Genomic DNA, 27239 nt, shown 5'->3' on the forward strand with positions numbered 1-27239 from the left:
TATGTCTGTGGAGTTAGACCTTGATATTTTCTTCTCTAAGAAAGACTATCAATATGCAGAACTAGAAGATTTCTTGAAGGGGCCTAGGTACCGAGGGGAAGCGTGGAGCAGAGGTCATGTTCTTCCCTCCTTACATCTTCACCATGGATGCTGCAGTGCTAGTGAAGGTGAGGCTCTTCCAAATACAGAAAGCTTGAGTAGGAGAGAAAGACTATGGCCAATGTCACATGGCAACTGAGAAACAGTTTAGTGAGATGACCAGAAATAATCAGGAGAGGATGCACATTGAAAAGATAACTAGAGAGCCCATACAATAGATCAGAGAGAATAACAGGAGCTTTAGATAACCAATGTTAACATGACTTTATTTGTATCATCATTTTGAAGTGACATTCAGACTACATTTGGTTAAAATAGGGTTCAAAGGTTAAGAATTAAATATTTTCTAGCAAAGTCAGGAGATTACACTGGTGACTATGCTTCAAGTACTGAAAAGTATATACCTTGTTCTCTGCGTTTGTTCATGAGGCAAACTAATTTCTCTGTGATACCAGGTTACAGAGATAAGAGATAGCCTCATTACCTTGCCTGATGACAATCTCGTCAAAAAACACTACTTCGGTGCTGAGCCTGAGTTAAACTACAATTTGGAAGAAGACACTGCAAAGTCTGTAATCTCAAATAGCTGATGTATTCTCATATACTGGAAAGGAGTTGTGTGGACCAGATGGATACAGACTCCGCAGGGGAGGGTGTTGATCGCCTCACAAATCTAAGACAGGAAAGTCAAGGTGACAAAAATTAACAAATGGAAGCATATAGTTGTACAGAATTTCTGTAAAACATACTTCCCATGTATTTAATTTCTCCAATCCAAATAGATACTATTCCCAGGAACAATAAAATTGCTAGAAGGAAATTTCAAATATTTGACCTGATACCCCTGGAAAAGGAGCTCTTGATCTTAGTAGGGGAAAACACACATCCTTTAATAGGATCATTCTTTTTTTGGGGGGGAGGGGGGACCATTCTTACAGATATCTCCTAATAAAATAATCCCAGGTCCTTTGTAGAAGGAGAAAGGGTCACAGAGTAATTCATGAAGAAGGTAAAACTAGGTGAATTAAACAATGACTAATGGAATAATGTTTCAGAATACTATTCTGTATCTTTGTACAATAATTTGTACATTTTATACATTTGTACCATATATTTTATACAGTATTTTTACAGGAATTAAATATTGAGCACTGACAATGGGCCAGGGACACATGTATTGTTTTCGTTAATCCTCACAATAACTCTAAGACACTCATTCTCTCTATTTTAAAAACGAGAGAAGAGGGCAGCCCCAGTGGCACAGCGGTTTAGCGCTGCCTGCAGCCCAGGGTGTGATCCTGGAGACCCGGGATCGAGTCCCACATCGGGCTTCCTAAATGGAGCCTGCTTCTCCCTCTGCCTGTGTCTCTGCCTCTCTCTCGCTCTCTCTGAATGAATAAATAAATAAATCTTTAAAAAAAAAAACGAGAGAAGAGATTCAGTTAGGGGTTGAATGATCTTTGTCAAGCCTTAACTAACTAGCCTTTGTGACCCTAGCTAGTAAGTGACAGAGAAAGAGAATTCAATCCAAGCTGCCTGATTCCACATATTGAAGAAACGGCAAACATGAATATAGTTACACTATTTTACAAAACAATTTCTGCAAGTAGGCAAAACCAGCAGGATTAGAACCTTTACCAATGACAGAGAACTGGATTATCCCAAGAAGATGTATGTAACATTACTGATAGACTAGAAAAATCAAACAGTAGAACATATTCTTTTATACAGCAGGATAAATTAAAGAGGGAAAAGGATTCATTCCTGTCCCTAAATTAAAAAATCCAAGTTTAAAATACCCAGTAATTGATGTACCTCTCACACCTATACAGATTTTCAATATGAAAGAAATAAAGAAATAGAAGTATGCTTCTAAAACATGAAATTAATAAGGTAATTTAACAACCAAGATGTTTTTATACAAAAAAAGGATCAATAATTTTGTTAAAATATTGAACAGTGTGTCTTTTAGTTTTGCATTTCAAGCAAAAAGGTCAACAGAAAAGCAGTCAAGGATAATCCGAGGAAAACATACCTATAGAAATGTTTCCTTTCTCTAACCAAAAAACCCCACTCAACAATAATGCAATACAAAAATTTCAGAAATTCACTCAGACCAAACTATAATGCTAAAGTCAGAGGTTTCAGTTACAATCCATATTTCATTCAAAAAAATATTTCAAAAGAGAAGGTTCACTGAATATTTTAATAGAAACCATACTATTCTAATACCACAGAAAAGAAGGAGTCCTGAAAACTTTCCACAGTCCAACCTACAAAATCATTTTAACATCATAAAATACACATCAAGTCTCTACTGAATTATTAAGTATGATAGCAGCACATGGAACTGAATGGAGGAAAACAACAGAAGTAAATATCAGGAGACCTAGATCCTACTGGTTCTGCCACATACAGCCTTTGAGTTTGATACTAGACTCGTGGGAGAAAACTATAAACTCATCCCTTTTAGCCCTTTAGAGAAGCCCATTCTAGATCAAAACAACACTGACAATAATAGGCTATAGGCCAGATCTAGGCCATCCAGAGAATTTACAATTTGGAAGAGGGGTAGAATAAAAAGGAAAAGTTTGGAGAAGCTTTCTCTTGCCAAGAATGATGGCAAAAGGAAGAGTTAACGACATAGTTCTAGGGAGCTGCCCTCCAGTGTTAGGCCCCACTAGTGTTAATGTTATATTAAAAAGTTCTATTCAAATGTGAAAAGAAATGTTTTAATGAGAAAAATCCCAATTTTTCCAAAGAAAAACTTCTATTTATCTTTAGCTAACCAGCAATAGACTCAATATTCAGACAGAAATATTATAAATTGCTAAGCAAAAAGGATACCAGTAACAGAGACCAATGAAATATATCATTTGAGACTCAGACTCGAATCCTCTGAGAAGCCTATACATACCACCCTATGTAATACCTTCTAAAACTTGTAGAAATTCTAGAAATCAAGAAAAAGTTCAACATGTAAAAATTATATAAGGGGCACCTGGGTGGCTCAGTAGTTCAACATCTACCTTTGGCTCAGGTCATGATCCTGGGATCCTAGGATCAAATCCTACTTCAGGCTCCCTACAGGGATCCTGCTTCTCCCTCTGCCTATGTCTCTGCCTCTCTCTCTGTGTCTCTCATGAATAAATAACATCTTTAAAACAATCATATAAAAAGCAAACTTTTGTATAAGCAAATTCACAATACACCAAAAGATAAATATAGTAAACATCATAAATGATTAACAAATTATCATATTCATTTTCAATAGCTGCATAACAAATTATCACAAACTTAGCAGATTAAAATAATATCATTTAATCAACTTACATTTCTGTAGGCCAGAAATACAGACAATGTGACTGGGTATCACAAGGCTAAAATTAAGGTAATGGTAGAGTTCAGTTCTAACCTAAAACTCAAAAAGACTCTTTCTCCAAGCTCATTCTTATTGACGGAATTTAATTCCTCATGGAAGTAGGACCCAGGCCCATCTCCTTGCTGGCTGTCAACCAAGAGTCACTCTCAGCAACTACAGGCTGAACACTTGAGAATTTCAAGTCTAGTTCCTTTCCATATGGCCTCCTTAATTCAGCAAAAGGGTGATGAATCCTCACATTTTTAAATTTCCTGACTTCTTCTATTATTACCAGCCAGAAAAAACAGTTTTTAAAGCACTAATATAGAAAAAAATAATAAAAATTTTAAAATAAAGGGCTAATGTGGTCACAAATACCATGTAGGATCAGACCCATCCTGATAACCTCCTTTTCTTAGTCAATTGTACCAAATAATATAACCTGACCACGAGAGTAAAATCTACCAAATTTACAGTCCCATTAATTACTTAGAGCATGTATACTGAGGACAGAAAATGAAAAATCTTGAGCAACATCTTAGAATTCTGCCTACCACTATTATATAAGGAAGTTATACAATTAGGTGAAAAATATATTTCAAAATACCAAACATAAGTGAGAAAGTAACATGGGTAAACAAGGCCCATGAAGAAACAGAATCTTTTGGAAAGTAATTTGATGAGAAAAAATAAAAGCCATAAAGTTAATACTCCTTGGCTTAGGCATACCATCCCTGGAAATATAGTCCCCTCAAAAAAAAAATTCATAAGAAAGAAAAAGCAGTGACATGAATACTTCAGCCTCCTGGTACCACAGATACTAGAACAGCAATTTCTACTTTGAGCATCAAATTCCACTTTCTTACTCATCCTTCTGTTCACAGGCCCTAGAATGGTATCTGCACTCTACAAATATTTGTTGAATGCCTACTATATGCCTATCACTGAGTCATCAAGACACAAAATTGTATAATCCATGCTCTGATGCACCTCATTTCTCATAATTTTTGTAAAAACAAAAAAAAGGCATATAATATCAAAAGTTCCACAGTCAATGTATGTGTAAAGTATTAGGAACACAAAAGTCAACAAAAATGAGGGGATCATTGAACCAGGCCTTGAAAACGAAGTGGAATTCTCTAGAGAGACAAAGCAGGTGGGGAAATGGGGGTTATAAAGAAAAGGAAGTAGAGAATATATTATGTAGTCATTTAAAACCGGAATTATGAACTGTATAAAACTATATGAAAACTGTTTATATTAAGTGGAAAACTCTTTGTACCAAAATAATTCTGGATTCTAATAAAAAAAACATGCCCATAATAAATGTATAAATAAATCAAAACAAACAGGGGAAAAAAATCACAGTTTTCTAGAAAGTGCTATAAGCGGTAATTTATTTCCTCTTATTTTATTTTTTTTATTTTTTTAAAGATTTACTTATTTTAAATAAAGAGAGGGAGTGTGGGGAGGGCAGAGGGAGAGAGTCTTAAGCAGATTCCCCACTAAGCATGGAGCCTGATGTGGGGCTCAATCTCATAACCCTGAGATCATGACCTAAGCCTAAAACAAAAGTGGAATAGTCAATCAACTGTGCCACCCAAGCACCTCTCCTCTTATTTAATTTACATTATTATGTTTATATCATTTGTGCTTCCAAAGAAATTTTAAATGAAAAGGAAAAAATCACATTAAGAAAATTTAAAATCTACCATTTGAAGGAGTCCTGCTAACTGATAGAAAAAAGAAAATACTCAATGTCTGAGTCTATTTACTATTATTCTAACTAAAAGCCCCAATTAGAGGAAGCAACATACTCAACCATTCATTAGTTCCACAAATATCTCCTGAGCACTAACAATGGGCCATAGTGGAAGGCATTGGAGATACATAAATGGATAATAGTCCCTGCCCTCGGAAAGTTCTTGATCTGATGAAACACCATAATGAGATTACATTTGGTAATCGTATTTTAATAATTTCTAAGAAGACAAAATTCTCTAAATAATGGTTCATTTCATGAGTGGAAGCCTCAATGTGACAGAATAAGTAAAAGAGCTCACTGCCTTAAGTGTACCGATGGCAGCAGGCATAAGACCTCTCACTGCTGCCAAGCAACTGTCTTCCTAAGATTCACAAATCAGACCCACCTGATTCTTAAATTATATCAGTTCTATCACAGAGCAAAGTGATCTAGTCAATGCCTACCCATATGGCTCAGTAAATCTACAGATCTAAAATCTTGGCTTACTAACAAGGTAGCTATTTCATGCTTGAAGAATAATATTTGGAAGCCTGACAATTCTAACACAAACATACTTGCTGGATCTCAAATTTCATAGAGAAAAATCAGGATCACTACAATTTGTGTATTTCTAAGTTGTATCTTACTTTACCTTTTTTTCTGATCTTTATTCCTATTCTTATCATGAGTAGCTACATGTGGCACTGAAGGAAGATATAAGTCTCAATTTCACTCAAACTCCTGGAACTATTAGAAGGATTAAAAGCAATATGAACTTCTAATTAGTGAACAAATTGATTCTTCACTGATACCATGTCGGCTAGCTACAAAAAAAGTTTTTCAATCAAAAGGTACCTCCTCCCAAGCTGCAGGTTATCTGAAGAACTGTAAGTTAAACAAAAGAAAAGCAAAAAAAAAAAAAAAAAAAAAAAAGAAAAGAAAAGAAAAAGAAGAAAGAAAAGGCCTCACCCAAAATACAAGACCTCTCACTGTCTTCCTCATGTGACATAAATCCAACTTAAGGGGTTTTTGTTACAAGATGCTCCATTTCACTAAATGGCTTCTCAGTATTTTATTATCTGCCATTCACATAGTAAGAGTAATAATTACTCAGAAGTAATATAGTCAGTAGTTTATTAAATTTGAAATGCTACAAAGCACAATGGATCCATTTGGGTTTCCTCCCCTTTTGCTTTATATTTTTCTGATTACCACTGTCATCATCATGATCTTCACCATATTTAACATTTATTAAATAATTTATGAAATGTACCAGGAACTAGACACCATACAAAGCACATACACACAATAGGTCATTTCCTCCTCAAAGCTACTCTATAAGCATTAGAGATCTAAGGAACTGTTTATGATCACACCAAAAACAAAATCCCTATCTTTCTAACTTCAGGGCTCAACCTCTTAATTATTAGTTTCCTAGTGCTGCCACTACAAAATTTGTCACCAACTACATGGCTTAAAATAATATACATGTATCCTCTGGAGACCCAATGCCTGGCAGAAAATTAGGCACAAAGTCTAACACAATATGCATTAGAAGGAAGGAAGGGAGGGAGAAAAGGATACAGTAAGAGGAAAATAAAGAGGAAAAGGATGGGAAGAAAAGGGAAAAGTAAATATTAAAGCCCAGGTTGCTGTAAGAGAACAAAGGGAGATACAACTCTTTCCAACATATATCTGTGAAAGCCCTGAAGAGAGATTTCAAAAATGTCTGAAAATTAAAAAAAAAAAAAAAGCCTGAAAAAGAATACCAAAGAGCAAGTGCACAGACCTTTCTTGGCATGCTTTTTTTTTTTTTTCTTGGCATGCTTTAAGCTACATCATTTAGGGAAATGATTCCCCCAAAAGGATATGCATTAGAACCCCTACATCAGGATGCCTATTAATTGGAGATTCCAAGAGCATCTCCTAGACTCACTGAATCTAAATCCTGGGGTACTAGAGGCTGGAAACAGCATTTAAAACAAGCTTCTGGGTGATTCTGAGGCCCATGAGAGTTTACTGCAATCATTAGTCTTCTAAGAAAGAAGAGGAAAGTCAAACAATGCTCTGTAGATTTTTTTTTTCTTTTGGTTTGATTCCCAAAAACTCAATGACCATTTTCTTCTAAATTTAAAAATAAAAGTCCTGTTTCTAAAGTGACAAGGCACAGGTTTGCAATATGTTCCAGGGAAAAATGCCAAAGACTCAGAAAGGGGATTTGGGAAAGGTGCCAGGATAATTCAACACTAAGCCCCTCTAGATTATGAAGATACTACTTTAATCAGCCTGCTCTTAAGAATGATAGCCACAATTTGCCTGACACATCCAATCAATGACAGCATTATGCCAGTTTGAGGTTTTCTGTCATCCCAATTATTTTTTACTGACCTAAATTCTTTTTGAAAGTGCTACAGGGCTTGAGAAATTATAAGGAATTCCCTGATGTCCCCTCTGGAGATATATCATAGATATTATTGATCTTGTGTTCTATTCCTCATTCCTCAAATTCCTTCTTAGAAATGATTTGTTACCAGCCTTCCTCAATCTTCTTATAAAATGTAACAGTTCATGCTAGGGTGCAACTAATCTCCTCTAACACTTCATTCCTATCACCCTCTCAGAGCTACAGATGCCTAGAAAAGATGACATCTGAGGAGGTGGCTCCTGTCCCCAGGCTTTGCACAATCAATCATTCTATCATTTTTTATTGTGTTCTTTTGTTCCGTCTTTTTTACAGGACACATTTGCTTTTCAAGGATCAATATTCAATTTAACTTTCTATGCCCTATAAATCATGTCTTCAAAAAGTGAAGAAAATGTGTTTCTGACTTTGAGGTTATTTTAAACCATAGCCAGGTCCTAAGTCAAGCCCAATTAAGAGGCTAATCCTTGCAAATTCTAAGCAGAGTGAGAGCGTCACCTAAGAGAGGCTGGTTGCATTTTTTCCTTACTGTCAAAGAACACTGCTTTAATAGGCATTTTTAAATAATAAGCCATAAGTTAATCCAATTAGAGAATTTCTAAGTATTTGGAAGACGTAAAGTTCTGAGCTTTAAAGAAATAATTTCTTGGGGCACCTGGGTGGCTCAGTGGTTGAGCATCTGCCTTTAGCTCAGCTCATGATCCTGGGGTCCTGGGATCGAGTTCTGCATCAGGCTCCCCGTGGGGACCCTGCTTTTCCTTCTACCTATATCTCTGCCCCTCTCTATGTGTCTCTCATGAATAAATAAATAAAATCTTTTTTAAAAAAGTAATTAATTAAAAAAATAAAGAAATAATTTATTTTGCTCATTACTTCTTGATATGGATGCTATCAAATGCATTAAGATCAAGAATTTTTCTATATGTAAAGACAGAATTATATTCACAGGATTATTTAACACATTTATTTATTTATTCTATCAATGAATTAAAATCAACAATTTGTCTATTTAACTTAGAAATTTTCTTACATGAACAAATAAACCTTAATTCACTGTCAGGATATACTATCAAATGGTAATACCATCCACCCATTTTAAGGACTTAAACACAAAAGGAATGATAAGAGAAAACTATTTTATGCATTTAAAATAACTTATTTTTAAATGTCCTCACAAAGCTTAAGCAGGTCTCTTAAACCCCATGGAGTGGACATGTCTCTGAATTAATTTCCACCTGGAGACCCAAGGGATGAACATTCTAACTGTGCGATAAATTAAGTTGCCAAGCAAAATGGATTAATGATCAGTGAAATTGCCTGATAAACTTTCAGATCCATTATGGATTGGGATTCATCCTGTTTCTCCACCTGTTCATTAAGCTCCAAGTTCATGGCAACTCCAGTGACTGATTGCACATTAACAAGCTGTTTATGTGAGGAGGTGTTGCTACCCTAGTCAACATTCCTATACTTACACATTCATTTAAACATAATTCTCTGGTAATTTATTCTGTTCACAATCCCAACACAGAAAAACTATACCTCTACCTTGAAGTTTAATTTTAGATACAACAAAGATGTGATGTGTCATAAAATTAAAACTTAACAAAGCAAATCAGATTATACCTCAAGGTCAAAAGAAGCCTGAGAAATTTCATGCCATTAATCTGTTTCTTCAAACAGTTATAAGAATGAAAGGAGTAGTGAAAAAAAAACACTGATAATATGCCAAAATAAAATGTTTATTTCTGCCCCTATATTAAAGTAAAACATTTGTTGCTTCTATAATGAGAAATCTAAACTGGCTAAGAGTGTTGAAAAATATTTCTCAACCTTTCTTTCTTATCAAAATAGCCAAAATCTCCCTTTATATAACACCAAGTTCAATAAACCATTTGTCAATCAAAATGCACGAAATCTGAGTTATAAGTAAGAATATTCTTCCCACTCAAGTATCAAGCATTGACATCTTCCTTTTTAAGTATACAGAATTTACTTCATAAAGAGACTATTCACTAAACATGAGGTTAATAAAAATCAGTAAGTTCTCTGAAACTGTAGTTTAATAGATTTATATTTCATTCAAATATGAAGATGTCTACTTTATACTAATAAACTAATTTTCTTCAATATTACCATGAAGCCTAGTTTTTATATGAACTAATGATTGGAATTCAGAAATCAATGTCATTTTTCCCTTTCCCTGCACACATAAAGAAGACCTTAATTGAAAAATTAAGTAAATAGCCAAATGACTACAATTGCACCGAGGCAAAAGAATGGAATGACTATCATCCAGATGCTTTTGAGTCTACAAGTACAAGCTGCACAGAAGTCACAAAGAAGTAATTTTTAGAAATTAAGTTGACCTGTATATGTAACAAAATATACATTTCCTTCAGTTAAAATTAATTAGAAGTGTACACCAAAAAATTAAAATTTTACTGTATAATTTTAAAAAGAAAAAGAGCATGGAGAATTCCAAAAAAGGTTGCATTTGAGCATTAGATAGCTGCTAGGCCTCATGAAATGTCATGTGGCACCATTACAAAATTCATTTTTTACTTAGATTAAACTGTAATCAATTTCTGATAAGTCATGCAATCATAAGAATTAAGCTACGGCAGACAGTATTTGTATTTACTGTTAACTACCAGTTGAATCAGAATCCGCTTGCCCCCTGCCACTCCTCCTAACATAGGCATGAGTGCTTACGCTCCACAGTCTCAGTTCACCTGGCTCAATCCACATGGAAAGTAGCACTGAGAAAGCTTAGTGTAGCTTCTGAACCTGGGGATGCTTACAGTAAATGCCAATACTCTTCACAAAGCGGGAATGTTCTGGTTCATAAGGCACCTATGAAACTGCACCCATTCTAGCCCCAGGGGTGGGCTCTAGTATTTTCTTGCTAGAATAAAGGCTTCAAGTTTCAGAGAAACCATACTTGGTGACCTCTAAGAACCAAAGCCATACCATCAGTGTCAAGTGCTATAGTAGATGCTAGGTACTACTTACTCTGAAAGTAAAATCCTCTTTCATTTAAGAAACTTCAGTGCCTATCTCTGACCCTACCATCTTGAATTTCTGGAAGAGAAACAGTGGCACTGAACTTCAGCTCTTGGGTATTTCACTTGACACTCAGTACTTGTCTCTTCAGGCCTGCAACCAACTCAACCTCACCCAATGTCTCCTGACTACCACCAGCAAGTTACTTGTACCTTATCAGTACCAATAAAATTGTATAGGTAAAATCCTGCTTTCTATTTCAGAAGGTAATATCAAAAGGTATGGACCCTGTCTTCAAGGAAATGGAAATTAAAACAATGAAGTACAATTCTAAGGCACAGATTTTTTTTAAAAACTCATCAAATTTAATGTTAAATAGATACTCAGAACTTATGAGATACAGGTTCATCTTATCTGTCCACAGAGCTATTTGGCTACATAAATTAAAAATTTAAAAACTAAAAACGAACTAAATAAATAAATAAAATTACAACTTTCATACTCTCATTATTTCACTTCAAAGAATTTATTCCACTTCAAAGAATTTGAGCAGCTGCCTTTGGCTCAGGTCATGATCTCAGGGTCCTAGGATCAAGTTCCGCATCCGTCTCCTGGCAGGGAGCCTGCATCTTCCTCTGCCCATGTCTCTGCCTCTCTCTGTCTCTCATGAATAAATAAATACAATCTTTAAAAAAAAAAAAAAAAAAAAAACAAGAATTTATTCCAAAGGAGCTAAGATGTTTACAAAGATTTATCTGCTAGGATGTTTGTCACAGTCTGTTTATAACAATAAAAAACTTGTAACAATCTAAATTTCCAACATTGAGAGAACAGTTAAATAAATTAATCCTCGTGTGTAATGGAGTATGATGCAGCTATTAAAATAACATATAAAAATGATCACAATATTTAAAAAACAAAAATTAAGCATTATTTTGTAAAATTCAAAGTACATATACGAAACGAAAAGAACCTGAAGCATGACCACTGAAATGAAAAATTACAGATGTTTTGTTCTTCTTTGTATTTTATATTTTCCCTATTTTAAATATTAAACTATATCCGTTCTATAATCAGACCCCAACAAAATTTTTAAGAATATAATTTTAAAAATCCAGTTGACCAGTATGTGTGATAAAGAAAACACAAGTTTTCCTAAGTGCACTGAAGAATTCTCAGAGAACAAAATACCTGTAAACATAGAACAAGTGCCCAAGCAGCCGCTATCACTTTCTCTATGAATATTTCTTTTTCATAATTTTAGTCTCTCAAGTCCTTTGAACACTATGTTTTATTTAATTGCTAGGGTTATTCCCCTAAAAGTATAGCAGAGATCAAAAACAGAAGAAGAAAACTCAGAGAGTAATTTCTTAATAGCCATCTTATCCCCCTTGGCAATCATTTCCTTTTGAGAATTGTCTTCTAATTTCTTGGAGCATTTAAGTCTTAGTTTGATTACACAAATTCTTTCAGAAAAAAATGTAGATCAGAAAAAAAAGTGATAAAGAGTTGAAATATTTTGAAAAATATGTTGGGATGAAGAACAAATAAAAAATGATGATTCACATCACAAGCTTCTTTTTCATTTATTCTTTCACTGCATCCTCATAGTATTGAATACTTTTTTCATATATTTATTAGGCATTTCCATGTTTTTAAGTTTTTTTTATTTTTTAAAGATTTTATTTATTTATTTACTTTAGAGAGAGAGAAAGAACACAAGTGAAGGGGAAGAGTAGAGGAAGGAGAACAAGCAGATTCCATGCTGAGTGCAGAGGCCGATGCAGGGTTCAATCCCAGACCATGAGATCATGACCTGAGGTGAGATTGAGAGTCAAACACTTAACCAACTGAGCCACCCAGGCACCCCTCCATGTTTTTTTTCAAGTTTCATGCTCATATTCCTAACCAGATTTTCTATTAGACATTTGTCTTTTTCTAATTGAAGAAAGCTTATATTAGACATTTGTCTTTTTCTAATTGAAGAAAGCTTATATTATTATTATAACAAGAGTAAAACTTTTGTCATATATGTCGCTAATATTTCTTTCCAATTTGACATTTACTTTTCAAGTATATTTATGGCATGACTTTTATGTTGTCAAATATATTTATGTTGTCAAATTCTTTTGTCTTTTTTTTTTTTTTTTTTTTGTCTTTTTCTTATTGGTTTGTTTCTTTGGTATTAAATTCAGACTGGTTTTTCCCACCAAAGGCAAGAGACAAAATCTCTTATATTTCCTTCTACGTTTTACTTTAATTTACATTAAATGCCATATAGAACTTACATTCATGAAAGGTGTGAGATAGTGATGTATATTTTTTAATTACTACAGCTTTTATATGTTTACTTCAATTTGGGATTGTGTGACTGACTCTTCCTCTAACCTCTGCCATTTGTCTCCCTTTTCAGGTATTTCTTGGCTAATCTCATCCTTTTATTATACCAGATACATTTTAGAACATTTGTCAATTTTAAAATAAAAACAAAAAATAAAAACAACTACCATCAGAACAAAATCCCAGAAATATCAAAGGAATTTTTATTAAAAATGTAGGTTATTCCAAGAGTTTTAATATCTTTAACATCCTTTATCATCCTGTCTGGGAATGATAATGGTTGTTAGAGCCATTTAAATCCCTTTTTCCGGGATCCCTGGGTGGCGCAGCGGTTTGGCGCCTGCCTTTGGCCCAGGGCGCGATCCTGGAGACCCGGGATCGAATCCCACGTCGGGCTCCCGGTGCATGGAGCCTGCTTCTCCCTCTGCCTGTGTCTCTGCCTCTCTCTCTCTCTCTCTCTGTGACTATCATAAATAAATAAATAAAAATTTAAAAATAAATAAATAAATAAATAAATCCCTTTTTCCCAGTATCCCTTAGAAATCCTATTTTCAGTCCATCACTCCATAAAGGGATCCTTGTAGCCGGAAGCTCATACTTAAACCTGCAGCCACTGCTGAGATCTCATTCCCAAAATGGTTCTTCCCACACCTGTCTATTCAAATATATCCCACAGGTTCGGCCAAATGACAGCTATCCACACTGATGATTTTGAAACTTTTCAGCAGGTTCTGGCATAGCATAGGAGGGGAAGTGAAAGGAGAGAGTGGTAAACAGTAATTCTTTCCCCTTTGCCTATATACAGATATCAATTCACAAAAATACACATACACAAACTCATACACACAAATATATAAGAATGTTCACTAAAGTACCAATAATCCCAAACTAGAAATTACCTAAATGCCCATCAATAGTAAGTTGGACAAACTGTGGCATATTCACAAAATGAAATATTATGTAACAATAACAAATGATCTATATCTGTATATAACAATATAGATCAATCTTACATATAATGGTAAGATGAAAGAGCTAAATATTGAGTAATATATATCATATGGCCCCATTTACATAAAATACAAAAAAGGCAAAATTAATCTATGCTACTAGAAGCCAGGACAGTAAATATACTATCCTGTATTCACTACAAAATATTAGGATGTACTAAGGGCTCTTCCAAGGTAGTGGTAATGTTCTGCTTTTTGATCTGGATGGAGTTACATTGAGCTGTACACTTATGTGTGTGTTTTTGTGTCTATTATTGCCCAACAAAATGTTAAAAGAAAACATATAATACAGAAATTCAATAAAAAATAAAACTTAAGTGCTTTGTTAGTAGAGATGAAATTTATATTGAATCAAGCTGTTGCTGTCAATTATCCTAAAATATTTCTAAAAGTAAATGAACCTATTTTCTCAAAGATTTGAACTCTAATTTCAAATATGCCTTATTTATGTTTTACAAATGAATACATAAAAATAACATTTTAAGGAAGTAGAGATGAATATTTAAGGAAACTTCTATAAAGCAAAATTTCTCCCATCCCAGTATCTGATTTTCCTGTGTAGATATTCAGATATTCTATATCAACTTTTCTTTTAATTAAGTTATACCCAGCTGTTAAATTATTAGGTACCCAGTCATGTCACTATCTCAATTTCTGAGACAATTATGACAGTCACAATTAATACAGTAAAAACACATCACTAAAGTAAATTAAAATGATTCTTATAGGCCATTAGCTCATAAAAATTACCAACAATGTCATAGAAATTAGGCATTTAACAGAGAGGCTCAGAATTAGACAATTTTTCCTACAAAATTCAAGTAAATAGTATAACAGCTAAAGTTGTGGACACATAGGACAAACCCATTTAGTTAGTAATAACTATCTGTGCATAAGACTTGAAAAACATGCATAGTTGCCTTGGGACATTCATAGAAAAAGTCAGTTTTCTGATATTATAACTAAGCTACCACTTTCTGAGTGTGTCTATATATGAGGCACTACTGTGTGAAGTGCTTTGTATACATTATCTCTTCTGATTTTCACAACTCTGAGAAGCCCTGAGAGATTATTATTTCTATTTTACCAATGAACAAACTAAGGCTCAAAAGGTTAAATCATTTACTAAAGGTCATTTGGTCAGGAAGTTGGAGAGACACATATAAAACAATGATTGATCCAACTCCAACCCCTCCATGATTAACCACAATGTAAATGAACCTCTCCCTGGCATGCTGGGGTAGGGACACGAAGAACCAAAATAAACAAACCAACCTTCCTCATTTTCCACTTTAAAAAATCCTATTTATGGCAAACTGAATTAATCTTTGGCCAAAGACAGACCATTAGAGTTGGAGAGTTAACCACTTTTTCACAGTCCACAATCCACAAATGAATAACAGTTATATCACCAAGAAAATATTTTTCTGTGATTATAGTACAAGTAAAATTGTCTCTAATGATATAATATTGAGCCATAAGTTAGATAAATGTATTCTCCCCCAAACTCTAGCAAACACCGTAACTCCTTGACCAACAGCCTTAATACAAAATTATATGAGGACCTAGTCACAGTAAACAAATCAGCCTATATGCTGCCACATACAAAAACCTGTACATGAATTTTTAGTTCTACTGGTTATGGCAAAATACTGAAGAGAACCCAAATGTCCTTCAGTGGGTAGATGGTTAGACAACTCTGGTATATCCATGCAAGGGAGCTACTCAGCAATAAAAAGAAATGAATTACTGACACATGCAACAATCTGAATGAAGCTCGAGGGTTTTATGTTTAAAAGGATGCTGTATGATTCCATTGGTATGACATTCTTAAAATGACAAAACCATAGACATGAAGAATGGGGGGTACAAGGAGAGGAGGGCAATGAGGCGAGTCCCATACTAAAAGAGGTCTTTTCGTGATAATCGAACAGTTCTGTATTGGGATTATAGTGATAACCATAGATCTGTACATGGATAAAACTGCAGAGAACTTATACATACACATAAACGGAGGTTAAAAAATAGTGAAAAATGAATGAGGTCTATAGTCTGGTTAATAGTAATATACCAATATCAATTTCCTGATTTTGATGCTGTACTACTAGTATATGATGTCACCATTGGGGGAGGCTTACACAGGTGAAGATAAAAGGTACACAGAACTCTTTATACTACCTTTGCAATTTCTGATAAACATTTCAACATAAAAAGTTTAAACAAAAAAATGGACCTGAATTTGAATCTGGATCTGCCTGACTCTAAAACTTGTGCTACTGCCCTACACACCCTACTGCTTATAAAATCTGTTTTATTAAACTATGTATTATTTCCTACAGAGAAAAATAAAAATTACACAAGAGGCTCATCCTGGGGCTCATTTAAACAAATCCAGGAAGGACAAAAAGTACTTTATTAGGAAAAAGCTTAATGGCAAGTTAAGTCCAGGTGTTCCAATATACTAATATTAATATGGGCATGGAAAAAACTTTAGAAATTTGGTGGAAGGGAATCCTTGGGTGGCTTGGTGGTTTAGTGCCTGCCTTTGGCCCAAGGTGTGATCCTGAGATCCAGTCCTACATCAGGCTCCCTGCTTAGAGCCTGTTTCTCCCTCTGCCTGTGTCTCTGCCTCTCTCTCTCCTCTGTGTCTTTCATGAATAAATAAATAAAATCTTAAAAAAATAAACAAATAAAATAAATTTGATGGAAAATTATTTCTGGGCTGCTTTAGCACCCTGACTAGGGGCACTGACTCTCATTCCCTTCTAACTAGAGGTGTCTGGAACCTCTGAAGTCTCCTGCCATGTCTCCTTGTTCACTTGAAAGATTAACAGCTGTTCTTCTACTTACACACCAGGCAAACAAAATGCACAGCAGAAAGCTGTAAATAGAGTCATTACACTGTACATTTGGCATCTTTTGTCTATATACCCAAGAACTTCCTGATGAGGTTGTCCTTGTGAGATGTAGAACATGTCCGAATTATAATGTAATCTCAGCCATAGAGGTGAGCTAAAGGAGCCAAATGTTTTTGAGAGTGAGCGAAAGTTGCTGCCTGCCTTCATATTAATTCATCAAACCCCTGTATGCTGTGTGGCAGCTATGAAAAAATTACACATTCAGGCAAGGACAAGAATCAAACTAGTGATGGGATGTTTTTCCAATAGTGATGCTTTCATTTTATTCTGTTTCAATGAAAATTATCCCATAATCATTTTTATTTATTGATTGATTAAATAATTTCTAAAATCAGAGCCATACTGATTCACTGTGTCAAGTCCTCATTGTTGAATGTACTATTGGTGAGAGATGCTTACAGCATATGGTTCAATTGCATATAGTTCAATAGAACACATATACAGTATCAAGTATTCATTTTTACAGTATCAAGGCTTCATTTTTGAAGCCTGTTAAGGAACATGCTTAATTATTTCTAAACAATTCAGACCTTAAAGTTCTTTTAAACCCTTAAATATCTATTTTACTCTAATAGCAGAATAATTTATATATATATGAATATGTATGTATAACATTTATGTATATATAATATATAACATATGTATATGTATGTGTATAAAATTTTAAGGAAAACTTATGCAATTCTAAGGTAAGTTGAAGATCTGTTTTAAAACCATTATATGAGAAATAATACATGTAAATCTGATGATATGGGCAAAATGACAAGTGTTTATTAAGAACGTAATGGCATGACATTAATTTGGAAGGTTTCACAAATAATGGAAAAGACTACTCTGTAGCCTTAAGGGAGAGATACATAGGTATACAGTTACAAAACCCAAGAAAAACCATAATTACTGCTATTAAGTGTGTAACAGAGCCAATTCAATGTTAATAACAAGAAAGAGAAAAACTCATGAAAAGGTCTTCAGGTATTTAAAAAGGAAATACATGTCATTAATTGTACTCCACAGAGCATAACTAGGATCAACAGCTATAAATTACAATAATATACAGGAAGGGTGGTGTTATAAATATATATAAAAGCTTTTAAAATTTTTTTAATTAAAGTTCATACGACTATAGAATTTTGTGTATAATAAATCATTATTGACTTAACTACAGTGATGTTATTAAACCTTTGTACTGAAAAGGAGTTCATAAGATTCTTTCTTTTTTTATAATTTTTATTTATTTATGATAATCACACAGAGAGAGAGAGAGAGGCAGAGACACAGGCAGAGGGAGAAGCAGGCTCCATGCACCAGCAGCCCAACGTGGGACTCGATCCTGGGTCTCCAGGATCGCGCCCTGGGCCAAAGGCAGGTGCCAAACCGCTGCGCCACCCAGGGATCCCCATAAGATTCTTTCTAAGGGCATGTCATCTCCAGAGGCCCCACAGATCAGAGAAAAGCATCCTGATACAAGGGCCACAAATTAATAGTCAACAGAGACTAGCTATAAAGGAGACAGACTTGTAGCCTATGAGGTGGTATGAGGATAGAATTCTGTCCAAAAGAAGGGATTCATATTGGGTGGGTATTAAATGATGGAGACATATCCTCTCTCATGAAGAGTTTTGCATTTTAGAGAGGCAAGCAAGGAGAAAGGAATTACAGAGGCATCAGAAGAGAAAGAGAAAAACAGCTCTAAGCATAGTAAAGCAAATACAGTACAAAGCAACTGATAGCCAATTCAAAGGGAGTAACAAGCTGACTAGGCTTCCAGACTTCCTGCAGGATCACCAAAACTATGCTATATTAATGTTCCAGTTCTCCATGAGACCCTTCTGTTCACCCACTAAGACATATAATTACTATCCTGTGTGAATTTTTTCATCACCAGAGGGAACCTTGAGACAATGTTGAACTTTACATGAATCCTGCACTCCTAGAAAACAAAACTGACCAAAAAACTACCCCTCACCTTTTTTGTGTTCCATAAAACAGCATACAGCAAAGAACTACTCTTCCCCATATGACTTAGATAAAAATCATGGATGATCTCTTGTAACCTATGATAAGACCAAGATACAGATTCTTCAAATTCCCATTCTTTCACTCATAAATGATCAGCTGAACTATTTGTCTCCATTGACCATTCTGACTGGTCAATGGCTGTTAATTGGAGTTGACCAAACTCTAGTCCCGTTTTTTTCCCCTCTCCCAAGCCCTGGACTTTGACCCACCCTTGAGCAATGGAAGTTGAACAACTCCTCTCAAATGACCCCTCCCAAGAATCAGCTGACCTCGGTTGAACCTGATCAACTCTCCAATCTTGTCACCAACTCATCCCAGTACCCTACACCCAAGATTTTTTACCCTGTTTACTCCTCTCTATGGGAGAAAAGCCCCTTTGTATTTGATCTTTGAGATGCTTATAGATCTCATGGTAGAAGTGATTCTTCCTATTGCAATATTCTTCCTCCTCCTATTAAGATAATATTCTTTTCCCTACTATAATAATCTTTTTGAATAAAGCTTCTCTTTATCTAAGTCCAAATTTGTTTTTGTCATTTTCAACTTGAAAAAAGCCTCAATTACATAAATTAAAATCATTAAATATCCTATTATTGACATTTATTTTTATAGAATCTCAACTACTATATATTTCTTGATATACAGCCACATAATAAAATATATAGAAGCACTACCATAAATAACACTGTTAATTTCCCCAATATTCAAACACAAAAATTACTTAATTGGTTGTTAAAATAATTAAAGCATTTCATATCTAAAATGAAAAGTAGCAACCAAAAACTGTGATTTGGAAATCGCAGAAATAATTACTTTCTGTTTTACTTTTTTCTGGCGTTCAATTATCTCTTTACAAGCTCTTCAAAAAAAGGGAAAAGCTTGATGAATTTATTTTTATGTTGGCCAATTATTAACTCAAGCATGAAACGAACAATAGAGTTTCTAAAGTTCTCTCTGAAGAACTTTCTGAAACAACCTATCACTTTTCCAGTGGTCCAGTGCCCTAGTCTCAAAAATTAACTGTAGCACATACATAAAATAAACCTTCAGTGTTTTTAATCCAGAAGGGAAGTATACAAGATAATTTCTTACCAGGAAGATCATCTTTTTCTAAAATATTTATATTCCTGTTTATTAAAAATATTTTAAAATAATACTCATATAACAAATACATCACACAAAAAATCAAGTACTCACCCGCATTGACTATAGCATCTACCTCTAGCAATGTGATGTCACCTCTATAGAGAGAAACTTTTCCACTCAAACTTTTCTTCACCTGTGAAGTTTCCTGAGTATTTTCTTCTGTAATAAAAAATAGTAATAGTTTTAATTTATTTAATAAAGACAATTTTGATACAAGAGCCAGTATGGGTCACAATCTGATATACTAGACAAGTGGAAATACATGTATAAGTACCAGGTCTGTGGCTTATTCTGTAATTATTACACATTCATCAGTACAAATGTAGTAGCACATATATAATAGGCATTCAGTATATTTAGACATGTTATATTGACCAACAAATTCAATGTTTATTATTATGAAAATATAAAATTTAAAATAAAATTATGTACCACTAGTTTCATAAGAAGATAAGAAAAAGATGTATGACCACCAAGACAAAATAAATTTTCACGAAGAACAAGCTTATTTCTATTTCATTCTAGTTACCTGAAGTCACCCTTGAAAAGAAAATTTACTCAGAGCAAAAACATGTAGGTTCAGCTCTTTGCTACTTCTAAGTAACAAACTCCCTCAAAATGAGATGGATTAAGAATATCTGAATGAGTGAAACTGCTTTTCTTATCAAATTGTATTAGCCTTTCATTCTAGAGGGTGCTTGCTGCTAGATTTAAAAGAGAAAAAGCTCTGTTCTGCAGGTAACAGCCAACAAGCTTGTATAGTGAAAACAAACCAAAACGTCACATTCTACAACCTGACATATTTCAAATGTTTTATGGCAATATTATAAAGAGTTTCATTCATTTTTAACAAGTAGTGATGTTAAGACATTAAACACAGCTGTATGAAATCAATGTTTTAAAATATATTACCATACATAAAAAGCTTTTTAATATACCTCTAAGAAAGATATTAACTTAAACTTTTTAAAGTACTTATGATCTGTGCAAATCTTTCAAGGGGAAAGATAATGCTACTAATTCACTAAGACACACTTAAATGAGCATGTAATTTTGAAGTATTGGGAGATGAAGAATGATAAGTTATGAGTCACTTAAATTGACTTTGGGCCCCACCAGCCACAGCAAAAATTGGCCAAGACTAAGGATGTGATCTGTGGCCAAAAAAGGGATCTTTCCTCTATCTGCCTCTAAAGCATCCTCTTCTTTGTAATCACCTCTCTCCTTAAAGGATTCTACTCAAAATACTCATCGGTGTTGGCAATAGTAGCAGTAATAATAAAAAGAGGAGAATATGGGAAAATTGTATGTTAAAAGAGTAGAGAAAGATGTTTGAAGACTTCAAAATAAAAAACCACCTCAAAGGTTCCTACACTATTGTCTGCCTTTGCCAGATAATGGCAAAGAGTACAGACTTTCCTACCAGACTAACTCTATTCAAGTTAACAACTGGGTGACATTTGAAAAGTTATTTATTTTCTCCATGCCTGTCTATAAACAACTGGCTCCTTCATAGTTAACATGAGTTCATTACCCTTAGAATAATATTTGCTCCATAGTAAGCTCTCAACAAACACTACTGTTTTTTTAACAAAGGTTTTACAAAGGTGACAAACTATTTTAGCATCTATATTCAGAATACTACAGTAGTTAAGAAATACTTCCAAATGATATTATTTTGAAAAATGTATCATTACATCATGATGATGATGATGATGATGATGATGATGATGATTTCCATCAGTGAAAAAGATCAGACTTTGTGCTCTAACCAAGCTGTCAATGCCTGGACCAATGACAAAGATTTTAAGCCAGAAGACCTTGAGTTCCACATCCAATAAGTTTCTATTCTTTCTACTTTTACCAAAAGTCCTGATTCCCAATTATAGGTGGTTGAACAACATTAAATATTTGTTAGCTTTGTCAAAAAAATTCTGGATATTTGTACTATTTTAAACCCAGAAATTATAAAGACCTCACTGATAGGTTTCAGAACTCCATCATTGATTAAATTGATAAGCATATCACAAATGAAGACATAAAGTTTGACTTTCCAACCTGGGATGCAAAGTTAGATAGATTTCAAATCCTTCCCTCAAATTGCATTTAGCTCTAAAAAGTACTTACTCATTTTCTCATTCTTAACATATGTGACAATAAACCACATTGTTTATTGTTATTTCTTTCTCCAAATGTAAAGAAATTATCAAAGAATGGTATTGGAAAGACTCAAAATTTAAGCCATTTATACCACAAAGAAATTCTAATCTCTCATCTGCAAATTTTAAAAATGGGATATTTTGAGTTTTAACTAAAGCTTAAAGCAAATTCAACATATTGAATAAATATACTGCTATGACATGTCATTCAAATAAGTCACTCAAAACGGTCTTATTAGAATCATCAGCATCATGAAGAAATATTTTTATCTCTTCTCTTTCATTTTAAAAATTCCCATGAGCATCCTTTCCCCTCGTAGCCAGATTTACCCTTGCTGCCCAGTTTCTCATATGGTATATCAAAAAGGCATAAATGTACCTAAAAGCTATAATTTGAGAGTATTAATAATTATCAGTCTTTCCTTCAGCAATAAACCAAAACCAAACAGCATGCTTTTGACCACTACCTACTCTTGGTAAATACAATGTAAATTACCACCAGAGGCTAACTTCTTTTATTTAAATGGCATTTCACTGCCTTCCTTTTCACACAAGTATGTTTGATCAGCACTCCCAATGTATCTTTTCCTATATCCTAGGTTTTCAGTAATAAATAAGATAGAAATTTGTCAAGCATTGCTCCCTCATGGACATCGTATATGTACATACACAAAGCACTAACTCACATTTTGCTCATAATTGGTTTTATCCAACTGCAAGTTGAAATATCTGTCAGTGTCCACATAAGATAGTAACTGTTCGGGATCCCTGGGTGGCGCAGCGGTTTGGCGCCTGCCTTTGGCCCAGGGCGCGATCCTCGAGACCCGGGATCGAATCCCACATCGGGCTCCCTGCATGGAGCCCGCTTCTCCCTCTGCCCGTGTCTCTGCCTCTCTCTCTCTCTCTCTGTGACTATCATGAATAAATAAATAAAATCTTTAAAAAAAAAAAAAAGATAGTAACTGTTCTTCTAGATTGCATACTATATTGTAAAACAAACAAAAAACAATAATAACAAAAGAGCTAGACAGTAGTTAAAAGGGAAAAAAAACAGACTTCATTCTGGAACTACTGCAATTGGGGAACAGAGATCTCAGTATAGAATCAATCTCAATTCCCAATATAGCAAGAACAAGTAGGGACTTATAACCAAGGAGCAGAATGAGAATTAATGGAAGGAAAGTTACTAAGAAGAAAAACTGGAAGCAGTGGGAGATTCTGATTGAACAGACTTAGGATTCTTGCTAAAGGCAGGCTAGGGTGATTAGAGATCACCTGGGGTTTGGGAGGGAATGTGTAATTAGATCAATATTGAGAGTGGGGATTCTCTCCAAACTGATTTAGCAGAAATCTTACTAAACTGGACTGTGTAGATCTAGCAAAGATCTGACTTAATGAAGAAAAAAGCTTAGTGGAATCTGACTAAATTTCAGTTAAAGAGAAAGACTTGTCAGTCCTTCCTCTTATTCAAGAAAAGAAGACATGTTTTTCTTCCTTTGATCACTGTAAGTCCATTTCTCATTAGGTTGCCTTTTGTTCATTAAGGACCATTAGTTGAGACTTGGTAGTGGAGGACATTTGCTAGGTAGTATGAGTAGCCAAGCATTTAATGAGGGGAAAAAAAAAAAAAAAACAAAGATTACTGGTTGAAGAAGATGAGAAACCTAGTTTTTGAATCCATAGGGAAGACAGTTGAGAAGATTTCTAGAAGATGGGCACAAAATATCTTTTGCAGTTTGAATGTCCCTGTGATGACATCAGGTGCTCCACTGAGCTTTCTGAATGGCCTACATAGCCATAGACAGGGAGGGTGCCCATACATGATCCATTGAGGTGATTTCTTTGAAGTTTATACCAAATCATCCAGCTTCAGCTTGCAGGGCTTCAGGAAAAGGGTAGTTTTAGTTCTCAAAGATGCCAAATCAGGTGGTGGGGAGAAAAACTGTAAACATTTTGAAGAAATGTAGCCAGACACTGAAGGAAGAAACTAGAACTGACAAAATATGCAAGACAATGAGCAGAACTAGAATTTAATAACCCACAACCAAGGATATACAACAGTTTTCCACTGAAACATAAAATGTCTCTCTCCAGTCACCACCCCCCCTTTTTAATCTTGTTTACAAAATAAGTCTGGTCTAATTAGATTTGGTCTAATTATATAAGTACAGCAAGAATGTAACTGACCACTTGGGACTTTCAAGTTGGCTTTGCTGAAACTTTTTGTAGAGAATCTCAGATTAGATTTTTAAAAGACTTTTGAGGCTAGGAAGCCAAACCTAGAACTCATCACCAGATATAGCCTATAATTCCTATAGATTTGGATGAATTCCTCTCCTCAAGATGCCCAAAATAGCCTAAAGTTCCTGGGCTTGCCAGGAAGTGACCTTCTTTACTAGGAAGCCAAACCTAGAACTCATCACCAGATATAGCCTATAATTCCTATAGATTTGGATGAATTCCTCTCCTCAAGATGCCCAAAATAGCCTAAAGTTCCTGGGCTTGCCAGGAAGTGACCTTCTTTACTTATTTGTAAGGTTGAGAATACTGTATATAAGATAGAAAGCTGGTTTTTCCAAAAGGCGTTTGTTAGCATTGGCTCTATAAAGTCAAACCTTAGTTCCTTAAAACTGTCTGATAATCTTATTCTATGCATCATTTCAAATATGACATTCCAGTCAAAGCCTATATAATCAGATTTTCCAATTATGTGCCATTACACATAAAACAGATTCTGATTGAACTTATACAAATAATTTTATTGTAATGAAAATAAGAATACTCAATAGAGTTTCTGAATTCTGGAGAGATCACATAGGGAGAAAAGAGAAAAGTTTCATTACTGTGTATACAGAAGTATAATCTGCTAAAATGTCATGGGTTACAGATAGTCTGGGAGAAAAAGGGATTCCTTAAATAAAACATTAAAGAACAGCAATGTTCTAAAACAACAAATATAAAAATCATAATCATTCTTCATTAGTCCATTCAGTCCCATATAATTGATTCTTTTTCCACCAGTATTATTTATTAAAACAGTAATAACAAAAAACACCCACATACTTTTCTTATTTCATTAAACCAATTACACTAAGTAATCTTATATAATGAGATCTATTTCTGAATTCTGTATTCAGTAGAACAGAAATTTCAGATATTCCAGGGGCTGTCTGGGAAATATCAATTTCAGTTTAAAGTTAAGATTTCATTTTGGACTTCATTTTGTGAAGTTGTCAAAAATGTCAAAAGGTTTGAACCCTTGATTAAATAGGATCATAGATGATTATGAAACAATACTCAGATTTTCACAAATATAATGAAGACAACATAAGGCGCAAAAAAATATTGTGATAAAATGCAGAATCTTTGTTTTCTAGGTAGATTACTTAAAAGGTAAAGAAAATCCTGTCACAATATAAGAACAAAGATGAGGAGAAGGGAAAGATGGCAGAAGAGTAGGGGGTCCTCAACTCACCTGGTCCCACAAACTTACCTAGATAACTTTTAAAACATCCTGAACACCTACGAATTTGACCTGAGATTTTTCTTTTAAGATTTTTATTTATTTATTCATGAGAGACACAGAGAGAGAGGCAGAGACATAGGCAGACGGAGAAGCAGCAGGCTCCCTGTGGGAAGATGGATGCGGACTGATCCCAGATCCCAGGATCACTCCCTGAGCCAAAGGCAGGTGCTCAACCACTGAGCCATCCAGGTGTCCCTCAACCTGAGATTTAAAGAGAGAACAGCTGGAATGCTACAGAGAGAAAAGTTTTCGCTTCTAACAAGGTAGGAAGGCATGAATGAATGAATGAATGTATGTATGTCGGGGAGGGGAACCACAAGTAGCCATGCTAAAGTGGAGCAGTGAAAGCCTCTGGGACAATAAAGCCCAGCCCTGGAGAAGCAGGAACTTTAAAAATCCGAAACGGAGTTTTCCCAGAGGGAAAAGTACTTAGCAGGGAAATCATGCAAAATCCCAAGAGGGGCAGTGAAGCCTCAAGATTCCTGGAGTCAACATAAGAGGAAGGGTGCCCAGAGGAAAGCTCACCACAAACTGCGGTCCGATATCGGTAAAGGGCCAGAGTGTTGCAGCACTCTGGGACATTTGGGAGAAGCCAGTCAGTTAGGCGGGCTGGCTCCGGGCAGAGGTGACTGAACCCTGTTCCCATCAGGAGACAAGGCCCCCAGGAGTGCAGGTCCAGTGGCACAAGGCCCCGGATCGCAGGCCACCCAAGAAGACAAAGCTAGCATTCTGTGTCCCCCCTGGGACTGGCAGAAGCATGTAGGGCACAGGGCAGTGAGGACTCTCTCCTGCCGCTGGGTGCCCCCAAGCTGTGCAGATCAGCACACCCGCACCAGTCCCCAGGAGCATCTAACCCAGTACAGACTGGGAGACTGCATTAGTTACAAAGAGGGAACTCGACTCCAGAGCTGGAAATCTGGCCACCATCATTGTTGTCTTTCCTCTTTGTTTCACCCTGTGCCTGGGAAAGGTGGGCCGCTAGGGAAGGAAGGCCTCACAGGATAAACAACTCACACTGAGCCTGACACCTGGCAGAGAGTGGGGCATCTCCACCTAGGCACAGACACCTTAGAATCGGCACAGCAGACACCTCCCCCAGAACACCAGCTGGAAAAACAAGAGAAGACCAAGTTTATTGACCAAGCAACTCTGGAAGGCTCCAGGACCAAAGGAAAATCAAGGGAAAATAGAATAAAGAACTAGAGGGTCCTTTTTTTTTTTTTCCCTTTTTGCATTACGACTCATTTTTATATCAGACTAAAATTTTCCAATATTTTTCTCTTTTCCCACCTTAACTACAATATTTTACCAGCTCTTCTTTTTTAAGTTTTTTTTTTCTTTTTGACTTTAATATTTCTACAATCACATGTCTTAGATATATTTTTCACATCTGGATTCCCTTCAATGCATCCAATTTAATTTTGGGAGATATATGAGATATGAGTTTTTGTTTTGTTTTTTGTTTGTTTGTTTTTTTCTGTCTCGTTTT

At 35.1% G+C, this 27239-nt stretch overlaps 1 protein-coding gene across 4 annotated transcripts in view; it reads right to left on the reverse strand.

The window, feature by feature from the left end:
• MACROD2 (mono-ADP ribosylhydrolase 2) overlaps positions 1–27239 on the reverse strand; it is a 1919734-nt gene that overhangs the window by 1820602 nt on the left and 71893 nt on the right. For all 4 annotated transcript variants that reach the window (XM_077872168.1, XM_077872167.1, XM_077872166.1 and 1 more), the window contains exon 3: positions 20117–20224. In XM_077872168.1, the coding sequence (XP_077728294.1) occupies positions 20117–20224 (108 nt within the window). The remainder of the gene's footprint in view (positions 1–20116; positions 20225–27239) is intronic.

This window comes from Canis aureus, chromosome 26, assembly GCF_053574225.1.
Source record: "Canis aureus isolate CA01 chromosome 26, VMU_Caureus_v.1.0, whole genome shotgun sequence".
In the NCBI taxonomy this organism is placed as follows: Eukaryota; Metazoa; Chordata; class Mammalia; order Carnivora; family Canidae; genus Canis; species Canis aureus.